Source organism: Geotrypetes seraphini, chromosome 2, assembly GCF_902459505.1.
Source record: "Geotrypetes seraphini chromosome 2, aGeoSer1.1, whole genome shotgun sequence".
NCBI classification, from domain to species: Eukaryota; Metazoa; Chordata; class Amphibia; order Gymnophiona; family Dermophiidae; genus Geotrypetes; species Geotrypetes seraphini.
This window is the reverse complement of record NC_047085.1, coordinates 33,496,068-33,509,000: the sequence shown is the minus strand read 5'-3', so window position 1 is coordinate 33,509,000 and position 12,933 is coordinate 33,496,068. Positions and strand designations below refer to the sequence as shown.

Here is a 12,933-nt window from a genome sequence, read left to right as displayed (position 1 = left end):
AATAAGTGGCCCCAATAACGAGGCCCCTAACTTTGGAAGAAGTTGATATCCTGCTCTAGACTTTGCACATATTCGTTGCATATCCTATTGTACTTCCAGTAATAATTTTATCAATTTCTGAGATGGTCAAATGGGGAGTTCTAGACCACTTGACATGGAATGGCTCTATATTTTTATTTACCTATCTAGCTTCTTAGCTTCACTTTTTACCACTTGATTTTGGGAACTATTGTCTTGCTGTACAGTTTTTTGTTTTATCCATACTTTCTATATTTGCAGTTTTGGCTGAGACCTACATGTAGAATGCCATATTGTATCACATTTCTCTTTGTACTATTCTCTGATGAATAATAAAAGGTAATAGTAGTAAAAACATACAGGTTGGCAGCCGATAATACAACAGATTTTCCATCTCACCATTAATAATTTGTTTTTTTATTGTGAATTTGCAAGTTTTAAAGTTAATTGATAAATGGATATGGTGTCCTTTGGATGTAGTGCAATTGGTTTAATACTGTTTTTTCCAGACTCTTGGAGACGAAGGGTAGGGTAAAGGCAGGTCTAAAGTTGCTGGGCAAGTTAGGGCCAAGCATGGTTTTTTTCAGGATCGGTCTGATGACCGCTGACTTCCAGTTTGCAGGTACTATGCTTGTTTGTAGAAAGGTGTTGGTGAGAAGAAGGATGAAGTCTACAAAGGTGTCTTTCACCACCACCAGGAGGTGAGGCGGACAGGGGTCCAGGTTGGAGCTGGAGGAACGAAGAGCATCTTGTATCTTGGCAATATCATTGTGGGAGACAGTTTCAAAGTGAGTTAGGTTCCCTGTTGTATTTTAAATTATTTTATCTGAGTCATGGAGGGATGATGTCTGCAGCATGGCAGAGTCAAGGTGAGACCATATTTTGTCTACTTTGTCATCAAAGTTTGAGAATCAACCCCTTGGTCAGACCATTTAAAATGTAGATTTCATTTAAATTGGCTTACAGCCTAATAAGATCATGCAAAGAGGTCCAGTCAGCCCAGTTGATTTCAGGGCACAATTTGATTTGGATTGTAGTATAATAACTCCTATAACTTTCTATAACCACTAGAATAATTTAAGTAACATAATTTTAGACTATATTGCTCCAAAAGGTCTGGTTACAAAAAAGACTAGGAAACATGACAAATGGTATGACAAAGAATTGTTAGATCGTAAACATTCAATTAGAAAGTTAGAACTGGCTAAAAACCAAACGGGCTGAGGATTGTGCCTTATGGAGAAAGGAGGTGAACAATTACAAGATGAAGATAAAATAGAAGCGAAGAGACTTTTATTCAGCTAGAATGGGACACAGAACAATAAATTCAAAAGAACTATTTAAATTAGTATCTTTAATTTTTAATATCTATTCCCTTGTACAAGCACCACAGGACAATCCCCCCTCTGCGGAAGAGATAGCTCAATTTTTTAGTTCAAAGTTGCTTAATTTAAGAATTTCCTGTCAGGGATCAAACAATTATCACAGTTTAATGACAGTTAACATCTCAGAAGCATGTTTTTCTGATCTGAATTGGAGTTCTTTTAAGAACCCAGATTAGAACCAATTCAAAAATCTATATAAAAATATGTACGAGTAGATTCCTGTTGTTTTCTAGATACCTGCTCTCCTATAATTTTAAAAGTTTCACCCTTAAAATTCCAGAAAAATCTCTTTGAGTGGTTAAGTCACAAGTTAGTTAATGATGAATTTCCCACGAATAAGGGACATTTAATTATCATCCCAATTATTAAGAACCAGAGAGAACCCATCACTTTAGTTTCAAATTCCAAACCTAAAGTTTACATTTATTTCTTTGTTAAACTACTTGAATGATTACTATATTTACAACTAGCAGATTATCTAGAACAATTTTCAATTTTGCATAATTCCCAATCTGGATTCTGCCTTTTACACAGTACAGAGACAATGGTAGCATCTTTGGTAGATCATTTACTTGCTTTATTTACCAAAGGTTCTAGTGCTCTTATTATACAACTTGATCTAAGCAGTGCTTTTGATCTTGTCAGTCATGAAGCTTGATGAAGCTTAAGTTGGTGGCTGAGGCCAGAGTTCCTGGAAAGAGTGCTGATCTGGATCTTTTCTTGGGTTCTCCTGACGACCAATGCCAGTCTCTATGGCTGTGGAGGGCATTGCCTAGGGCGCCCAGTTCAAGGCCTTAGGACCCCATCACAGATGAAGTAGTCCATAAACCATTTGGAGTTATGGGTCATTCGTTTAGCAATATTGACACTCGAGAAGAAACTGGAGAGCAAAGCTGTATGTGTGTTCTTGGACAATGCTACAGCTGTATCAATTGACAAGGAGGCACCAAGTGCATTCCTCTGAATCGGGAGGCACAGCTACTATTTCAGTGGGTGGAGCTTCATCTACAAGCGATATCAACGGCACATGTAGAGGGAGTAGACAATGTACAAGCCAGTTATCTCAGCAAGAAGATTTTACACCTGGTGGAGTGGTCTCTGTCCCAAAGAGAATTTGATTGCATAGTGAGACGCTGGGGGCACCCAGTGATTGACCTCATGGCAAAAGAGGACAACAAGAAATCAAATTGATTTTCAGCAGAAGAGTCGAGACAGGAAGCGAAAGCCTAGATGCCCTGGTCTAGCTGTGACCAGCTTAGGACCTGCTATATGTGTTTCCTCCATAGCCCATGATAGGCAGCGTCATTTGACGGATAGTGAGCCATCAAGGGTAGAAGGGTAGATAATCCTGATGGCTCTGAATTGGCCTCGACAACCATGGTACAGGGACTTGGTGCACCTGCAAAGGGACAAATGTCTGAAGCAACTCTTGTATGTGGATCTCCTATCTCAGAGTCCAGTTCCCCTAGAAAATCCAGACCACTTTGGTCTTATGGCATGGCTCTTGTCTGAGGCTCTCATGAGGAAAGGCTATTCGGTGGTGGTTATGGCTACCCTCCTCAGAGCAAAGAAATCATCAACTATTGCAGCATATGCTAAGGCCTGGAGATTGTTTCAGCAGTGCATTAGTGTCAGTAGTTTTAGTCTTCCTACAGGATATAGGCAGATTTTTGAAGGGGGCATTCAGATTGAGACCCCCATTAAGGCAGCTGTTTCCATCTTGGAATTTGAACATCGTACTGAGGGGCCTCAGCAGGGCACCATTTGAGTCCTTTATGGAGGCATCTCTGCTGAATTTGACAGGGAAGACTGCATTTTTTTGTGTCCATTGTCTCTGAGGGAAGAAGCTCAGAGATATAGGCCTTGTCTTGCAGAGATTCATTTCTCAGGATTACAGAAGCAGGAGTGATAACTTGAACTGTGCTGTCGTTCTTACCAAAGGTGGTCTCGGTATTTCATATTAAGAGGTCAGGCTATCTGCTTTATAGCCCAAGGGATCCTAGAAGAATGACAATGTTGAAAAGTATTGGATGTGAGGAGATCTATCCTTCGATACTTAGAAGTAATGAATGATTTCGCCTTTCAGATCATCTTTGTGAGTTAACAAATTCGGCTTGGTGAGGCAAACTGGCATCCAAGGCGACCATTGCTGGTCGACATTGTATATCTGGATTTTCAGAAGGAGTTCGACAAGGTTCCGCTTGAATGACTACTTGTGAAGATCTGCAACGTGACATAAACATGCTTGAGAAATGAGCCGTGATATGGCTAATGAGGTTCAATGTGGATAAGTGTAAGGTGATGCATTTTGGTAACAAAAATCTTACACACGAATACAGGATGTCCAGGGCGTTACTTGGAGAGACCCCCCCAGGAAAGATATTTGGAAGTGCTGGTCGACAGGTTGAAGCCATCCGCGTAATGCGCATCTGCGGCGAAAAGGGTGAATAGGATGCTAGAAATGACTAAGAAGGGGGATCACGATGAGATTGGAGAAGGTTATCATGTCTCTGTACCGGGCCATGGTACGCCCTCACCTGGAATACTGCGTCCAGCACTGGTCGCCGTACATGAAGGACACTGTACATGAAGGACACAGTACTACTCGAAAAAGTCCAAAGAAGAGTGACTAAAATGGTTAAGGGGCTGGAGGAGTTACTGTACAGTGAGAGATTAGAGAAACTGGGCCGCCTCTTCCTTGAAAAGAGGAGACTGAGAGGGGACATGATCGAAACATTCAAGATACTGGAGGGAATAGACTTAGTAGATTAAGACAGGTTGTTCACCCTCTTCAAGATAGGGAGAATGAGAGGCCACTCTCTAAAGTTAAAAGGGGATAGATTCTGTACAAACGTAAGGAAGTTCTTCTTCACCCAGAGAGTGGTGGAAAGCTGGAACACTCTTCCGGAGGCTGTTATAGGGGAAAACACTCTCCAGGGATTCAAAACAAAGTTAGGGTTTTAATTCCATATACTTCACCTAGACTCTTGAGGTCAAGTGACCAAAATTTGTTGGTCATCCCTTCTCTTAAAGTTATTAATACGCAGTGGCAGACTATTTTTTCTGTCACAGCTCCCCAATTCTGGAATTCTCTTCCAATTCATCTGAGAGAGGAAAAGAATCTTGAAAAATTTAAGAGCAAACTAAAGAGTCTTCTTTTTCAAGATGCATTCAACATTTAATTGAACTGCTTTTGGCTCTTAATCCATATTTAACTACTTCGATTGTTTTTTATTCCCCTTCCTATTGTTTTTAACCTTAATTGTTCTACTTTTATATCAAGATTGTATTTCATCCCGAGTTTTCCCTATGTTTTTATTCGTGTGCATGTAATTTAATTTATTATTATGTATTTGTAGTTATGAAACTTGTCGTTTATGTTTTTAATTTTTAATTACTACAATTTTTAATTATTTTTAATTTGTATAAGTAGCTATGGTTCTTCTCTTTTATGTTTGTCTTCCTATATTTTGTAATTTTTATCACTTTGTACATCGCTTAGAATTCGGAATAAGCGATTAATCAAATGTTATAATAAACTTGAAACTTGAATAAGACAAGTTCCTGCTGAACCGGAACGGATGACGGGCTGGTCTCAGGGCACTGGTCTTTGATCTAGGGGGCCGCCGCATGAGCGGACTGCTGGTCACGATGAACCACTGGGTCTGACCCAGCAGTGGCTGTGGAAAACAGCCTCAGATCTCTGTCAGAGTGCATTGTACCAGAAGTGGGGGGGGGGGGGGGAAGGTCATAATTTGAAGCTAAAGGAAGGGCAGCTTAGAAGTCAGGAGATCTATGGAATAGCCTACCAACAAAGCAGATAGTAAACATGCTAGAGACAGATATCTAGAGGTCATTGATAGAAACATGGTTGAAAAATTGGTAAAAAACACCATTGAAGGGATGTAATTTTGGTTTTAATATAGGAACTTGTATGCTCATTTACAGGAATAGAAGAGGACCAAGGAATGAAGCAGATAAAACATAACTGAGTGATAGTGTATCATCTGGTAGTTACTCAAGCTTGCGTGGCTAAGAGCAGACATATATTAACAAGAATAGTACACAAATTAACCATTCAAATTATCGTCAACTACTATTTTACTACGTATTGAGAAGCAAACATACAACTGACCTTTTGACTGGTAATGCCTTCAACCTGCAGGAATGTTTTCATTGCTATGGAGGCCTTGGACCAACTTCTGATGGCTTGCCATTCTCAGAGCATTAAACCATTTGTGGAAAGCTTTCTTCACATGGTAGCCAAGTTGCTTGAGTCAGGGGAACCTAAGCTACAAGTTTTTGGGACCAATTCTGTGAGTATGCTTTACTTATGTAAATTCTGATAATAATTACTTCCCACTCTGTAAGTCGTTTTATTCTCCTAATTTGCTTCTGCAAGATTATTTAGGGTAGGTAGACCTGACAAAGGTTTCATTAATTACTTTTTAGTGAATAACAAACATACAGCCATATTTGGAGAAGTGAGGAGATCTTTGTTTCCTATTATTTTTATGTGTTAATTATGTCTTTATAGTTTTATATCCTGTTTTACATAAAGTTAGAAGTATTAATCATTCATGGATGTAAATTGAATTGGAAACTACAGTATGTTAGAAGGAGCCTCTCTATCTCTAATGGGAGGAAAGTAGGGTATTATGCTTCTTTAAAGCTTCCTGTTTCCTGTTAAGGTTTCTATAAAATGTATTCCAATTTATATCTACTTTTCTACTTATTTTTTATTTGTCCTGTGGGAAGAGTAAGAGGTTATCTTCTGCTAATCTACCATTCCACCTCCATATAGCAGGGGCTGCCAGTCCAAGACTGAGTAGACTACATGTCCCAGGCTGCACTGATCTTTATAGCTCAGTGCTGAGCTAACTTAACAAGGTAACCCTTCTGAGTCAGGGGGCGGGGTTCAGCATGGAGGTGTTTCTCTTCCACCAGGGACCTCTCCCTAATTAGTCTCCTCTATGGCACATAAAAGGACATCCTATCTTTTCCCTAGACGTGGCTATGGCAGAAGCCTGGGGAGCTAACTCCACTTGAGCTGAGAAAGAAAGATTGTATAAGGGGAAACAGTTACTGACAGCTTGGCTGAGGGTATCTGGACTGTATGTGTGGACCAGCTTTGCTGCATATGGAGGCCACCAGAGAGAACATAAGAGCTAGAAAAGCTGACCTGTTTTGCTGATAAAATCTGCTGGAGTACAGATGAACAGAAGAGAGAGCTTGCCTCGAATTGTAGCACATAAACAAAAAAGGCAAGTGAGATGCCTGAATCAACCAGCAATGTTTTCATGATGTAGAAAAGTCACTGTATGGTTGTTTGTCTCATCAACAGAGTATAAGAGTATAAGCACAAACTGTATCTTCAGGGGACTTACAAACAACAATTCCTCGCTAAATGAGAATATAAGAACATAAGAATAACCTTATTTGGTCAGACCAATGGTCCATCAAGCCCAGTAGCCCATTCTCACGGTGGCCAATCCAGGTCACTATTACCTGGCCAAAATCCAAGGTGTAGCAACATTCCATGCTACCAATACAGGGCAAGCTGTGGCTTCCCCCATGTCTTTCTCAATAACAGACTATGGACTTTTCCTCCAGGAACTTGTCCAAACGTTTCTTAAAACCAGCTACGCTATCCGCTCTTACCACATCCTCTGGCAACGCATTCCAAAACTTAACTATTCTCTAAGTCAGGGGTGCCCACACTTTTTGGGCTTGCGAGCTACTTTTAAAATGACCAAGTCAAAATGATCTACCAACAATAAAAAAAATTTTCAAAACCCACAAAGCACACTGAAAGGCAGAGAAAATGTTAATTATCATTCATATTCCGGGTTTTTTTCAAAGAGGTCAAGGCAGATGACTCTATGCAATGTCATCTCAATAACAACCATGCAAAAATAGACAAATATAGCCCCTCCCTTTTTACTAAACCACATAGCAGTTTTTAGCGCAGGGAGTTGCGCTGAATGCCCCACGCTGCTCTCGACGCTCATAGGCTCCCTGCGCTAAAAACCGCTATTGTGGTTTAGTAAAAGGGAGCCATAGTGCAAAATATAGACAGCAGATATAAATTCTCAAAACAGACACATTTTGATCACTAAATTGAAAATAAAATCATTTTTCCTACTTTTGTTTGGTGATTTCATGAGTCTCTGGTTGCACTTTCTTCTTCTGACTTCTTCTCACTTCACTCTGGCTGCACTTCTTCTGACATCTTCTGATTTCAGCCCACTCCTTCTTTCAGCCTCCTATATGCTTTCTCTCTTCCATACCTCATTCTCTCCCCCAACTTTTTATTTCTTTCTCCCTGCCTCCTGTTCTTTCTTTCTCTCTCTCTCTCCATGCCCACTTTCTTTTTGTCTCCCTGCTTGCCCCCTTTGTTTCTTTCTCCCTGCCCTCCCCCAAGCCACTAGGTTTGCTGTCGCCACCGGGGAACAGGCCTCCAAGCCACCGCCCACCAAGCTCTGCATGCAGAAGCCTTGCACTGACCAGCATTCTGCTCCCCTTCAATTCTGATGTCGGAGAGGAAGTTCCGGGCCAGCCAGGCAGCGATTGGCTGGCCCAGAAATTCCTCTCCGATGTAAGAATTGATGTCGGGGAGAGGAATGCTGGTCAGCATGAGGCTTCTGCAGGCCCAAATCTCTGGATCCCCAGGGCCGAGGAAAAGAAAAGAAAAAAAGCCAGTCTTCCATGAGAGCCGTTCCAGTCTCTTTTTAGCACGACACTCAACTTCCCATTTTCAGGCTCAAGACGTCAAAGCAGCAGCAGCAGCTCCGGCATTTTTGGGCAGAGCACCTCCTGCTCCCGACCGCCTTTCTCCAGTCTGGCTTGTCAATTCCGCCAGGGGCAGCCGGCGCTCAGCTCTCAAGGGTCGTGACTTCCCTAGACCTCTCTCCCGCCTTCTCCCGAAGGAAGTGACATCATCCCCCAGTCGGACGACGGGTTCTGGCAGTCAGGCAGGAAGGGCGCAGCAAGAATGAGTGTGCATGGGGAACCTTGGGGAGATTCCGGTGGGGAACCTTGGGGAGAGGAAGGCTGATCGGCCGGCCGATTGGAACGGCAACACGAGATCGACTGGCGTTGCCTTCCCGATCGACCGGTCGATCGCGATCGACGTGTTGGGCACCCCTGCTCTAAGTGAAAATAATTTCCTCCTATTGGTTTTAAAAGTATTTCCCTGTAACTTCATTGAGTGTCCCCTAGTCTTTGTAATGTTTGATGGAGTGAAAAATCGATCCACTCAGGATTTTGTAGACTTGAATCATATCTCCCCTCAGCCGTCTCTTTTCAAAGCTGAAGAGCCCTAACCGTTTTAGTCTTTCCTCATACGAGAAGAGTTCCATCCCCTTTACCATCTAGGTTGCTCTTCTTTGAACCTTTTTTAGTACCACTATATCTTTCTTGAGATAAGGAAACCAGAATTGAACACAATACTCCAGATGAGGTCGTCATAGAGAAGCAGCGGCAAAAACTCATGTTGGTGTCTTCCAGCTGTTAGCAAACGATTGTTGTTTGTAAGTTCCCTGAGGAAGGCAGGTTACGCTGTCAAAACTGGGACCCTAGTCGGGACCTTACTTCTTATACAGTGGTGCCTCGCATAACGAACGCTTCGCACAGCGAACGCTGCGCACAACGAACTTCAGGTCTTGCTTCCCACAACGAACTTCGTTTCACACAACGAAGTCGCCCGAGCTGCATCCTTCCGCGCAGGCACCGCGCTTAACTGCCCTCTCTCCGCCTGGCTCCCTGTGCAGTGGCGGACCGTCGGCTCGCAGGGGCCCGGCGCCTACTGCTGATGCGTTGGGGGGGCGGAGCTACTCTCGCCGCTTCCCCGCCAGTAGAGCAGAGATCTGCCTTGCAGAAACAACTGCCCTCTGACCGGCCTTTATCGCTGAAACAAGCACTGGCGCTACAGCCGACACCCCGCCGAGAAGAGAAAGTGATGTCAGCAGGGAAAGAAGCACGGTATGAAGCAGCTGTGGGTCCTGCACCGCCGATGCGGCTGCATCCACTGAGAGAGCCAGCGAAACTGAATGCACATCATTCGGGCGGGAAAATGCCAACTCAACCGGCGCCATTACTACATCTTCCCCCGAAGCGTCCACATACCCTGCAGCGCATAACCCCGATGGTGTTTGCCGCTTCCCACACCGGAAACAACTTTTAACCACCTCTGCTGCCATGTTACTGCACCGAAAAAGAGAAAAAACTAACACCACAGAACATGAAAACCACCGGGCCAACCAAAAAATAAGCCAAGAAAAAAAAAAATGAACAGTTAAGTCCCAGTTTTTGTGTTGTTTTAAAAAACAATTATGTTTTTAGATGTATCTAAATAAAAATAATAACAAAAAATTTATCTTTTTTTATGTCATCTTAGCATATTTTATGCTACAGAACGAATTATTTTTTTTAACATGTATTGTTATGGGAAAACGCGTTTCACATAACGAACTTTTCGCATAACAAACTTGCTCCTGGAACCAATTAAGTTCGTTGTGTGAGGCACCACTGTACTCTGTTGATGAGACAAACAACCATACAGTGACTTTTCTACATCAATAAAATATTGCTGGTTGATTCAGACATCTCACTTGCCTTTTTTGTTTGTGTGCTAGAATCTGCTGGAGGTAAGATTTTCCTGTGTGGAGAAATCTGCCTGTATTCTAATGCCTGACCATAATGCTTCATAAAACTGTTTCTTGCAACTTTATTAAAGACTGGTTTGGGGTATGGCAAGCCCTACTGTGAATGTCAACAGAAAGCAGTGGGAAAGTTGAAAAGCATAGCTGTTTCTTTAGAAAATAAACCATTAACGGAAACTTGAGAAGAAACAGGCTCTTCACTGCTGTTTAATAAGAGTTATTTTTGTTATGTTTATGTTTGTTAATATTTGATATCCCGCTCCAGCATATCACAGGTCTAAGTGGTTACAAACAAAATTAGGTACAATCTGTTCCGAAGGCTCACAATTCAGTACCTGAGTAACGACTGTTGAAATAGTAAAGAAATTCACACAAGTCATAGAATGATGAGGGAAGGGTACAAGTCACCTTATACAAAAGAAAAATTAAAAGAATAAAATTAAAATAAATTCTGGTTTATTATCATTTGTTATACCGCCTCACCATCTTATAGACCTCAGCGATTTGCATTCTAAATTATTTCAAATTTTTCTTTAGAAAAGAACCATTAAGGGAAACTTATGAAGAAACAGGCTGTTCCCTGCTGTTTAATAAAGAGTTCTTTTTGTTCTGAACACTACAAAGTGTGATAACGTGTGTTTGTATAAATCTTTTCCTGAGCACCGTGCCCTGCTATGTTACATGTCTGTCCTTTTTTCAGCCATATCTCCTTGTATATTTGTTAAAGAAAAATCCAGAGATGATTTTAATTTGTGTCCTCATACAGGAAAAAATGTCAAATTTTCTTAAGTCCCTTCCACATTCAGTACACTAGGGGCCTGTTTTACAAAGCCGCATGGCAACAGCCCCGAAGCCCTTTTAATCTCTATGGGCTTTGGGGCCGTTACTGTGCTGCAGCCGTTAGCGTGGCTTTGTAAAACAGGCCCTAGGTGTTCAATCCCTTCCTGCAATCCGGGAGTTGCAGAAATCCAAACACTTTTCTGAACCCTTTGCTCCTCCCACCTCAGGGAGAGAGTTAGAGTCCCCTGTAGTTTTTCAATTTCTGTAAGCAATCTGTGCAGAAGTCTTTTGGATTTGCTCTGCATCTTTTTCTTATTTTTTCACTTAGTTTGTCTTTTTGGTGGCTTGAGTGCCTTGAGACCCCTTTGCAGTGGTCTTCTGTCGGAGGAAAGGACGCAGTCCCGCAGAGCCGGACTGCTGTTTCACTGAGAAACTTTAGCCTGATGTGTGCCACCCTTCCTACACTCTGGGTCCATTCCCCTAGAAGCTCGCTTACCCACTGACCTTGTCAGAGGTTTCAGGGTACAGGCTATGTTTCCCGCCCCGGTCGTGTGGCAAGGATCCATGGGGAAGGGGGTTACATTCGGTATCCGTCTGACTGGCAGTCCAAAGATCTTCAAGTCTGGTCATTTTGGAGCTATTCTGAGGCAGAAAATCATTTTCCTCCATTCAGCTGTAGTGAAAAGGGCAGGCACTTCAGAGACTGCGAGTACACCTCCATTATTACCTATGGGAACTTTAAGGGTAGTCTGGGAAACTCTCTAAAACTCATTTTTGAAAGTTTTTAAGGGTAGGGTTCAGGTTTCCCACTTCCTTAAACCCCAAATTGCTATTTTTTATTTTCAGATTTTATCGTTTTTGGTATGAACTCGCTTACAGTTGCTATCTTGGATTTTTGTCGATCCTTTTATCAAAGGTTTATTTCTGCCTCAAAACCCCTTGATTTGAGTAAAAATCATTTGGGATGTGAAGACCCTAGGCCTTCACAGACAGACCACTCGACTCCCTTTATGCTGGTTCAAACATTATAAGTTTAATAGTCAATTAGTAATAGCTTACAGGAACAAATCACACAGCATACAGAGTGATAGAGCATACACCAGGCTGGCCGGACTGATGGAGAACTTCCAAAGAGTTCTGAAGCTCTGGTCCCGGGAGCCCTCTTTTATAGGACTTTGACAGCTCTGGCCCACCTTGATGCATGTTACATTTTCATTGGTTAATCATATTTATTATCTCATTTATTAATCTAATGATTGGTTAACATGAGTGATATTGTGTGACCACACCCCTTATGATCTAATCCTACCCTGTGTCCAGAATTGCACACAATATTCTAGATGAGGTCTCACCATGGCTCTGTACAATGGCATTATGACTTCAGGCTTCTGGCTGACAAAACTTCTACGGATACAACCCAACATCTGTCTTGCCTTAGATGACGCCTTTTCCACTCGATTGGCAGTTTTTATGTCTGCATTAATGATCACTCCTAAATCTCATTCTGTTGATGACTTAGCCAAGGTTTCACCCATCAGGGTGTATGTTCTGCATGGATTTCTGCCGCCGACCTTACATTTCTTAGCGTTGAAGCCCAGCTGCCAGGTCGAGGACCAATTTTCCAACAAAAGCAGGTCCTGCGTCATACTATCAGGCAAATTGCAATTGCTTACTATATTGCATAGTTTGGCGTCATAGGCGAATAATGTTATTTTACCTTGAAGCCCCTGAGTCAGGTCCCCTATGAATATGTTAAAAAGGAGCGGGCCCAAGACCGTGCCCTGCGGTACTCCACTGGTCACCTCCGATGTTTTAGAGATGATACCGTTAACCACCACCCTCTGAAGTCTACCATTCAGCCAATCAGTGACCCATGCAGTTAGTATTTCGCCAACAATTTCATCTTACTTAACAGTCTACGGTGTGGGACGCTATCAAAAGCTTTACTGAAGTCCAGGTATATGACGTCCAGCGATTCTCCCAAGTCCAGTTTTTTTGTTACCCAGTCAAAGAAGCTGATGAGATTGGATTGGCAGGACCTACCCTTGGTGAATCCGTGTTGACTGGGGTCCCTTAGATTCTCCTCA

The 12,933-nt window shown here is 42.3% G+C and overlaps 1 protein-coding gene across 2 annotated transcripts in view; it reads left to right on the top strand.

Moving 5' to 3' along the window:
* The window catches only part of EFR3A (EFR3 homolog A), a 325,895-nt gene that overhangs the window by 77,840 nt on the left and 235,122 nt on the right, over positions 1-12,933 (top strand). For both annotated transcript variants that reach the window (XM_033933620.1, XM_033933619.1), the window contains exon 5: positions 5,569-5,719. In XM_033933620.1, the coding sequence (XP_033789511.1) occupies positions 5,569-5,719 (151 nt within the window). The remainder of the gene's footprint in view (positions 1-5,568; positions 5,720-12,933) is intronic.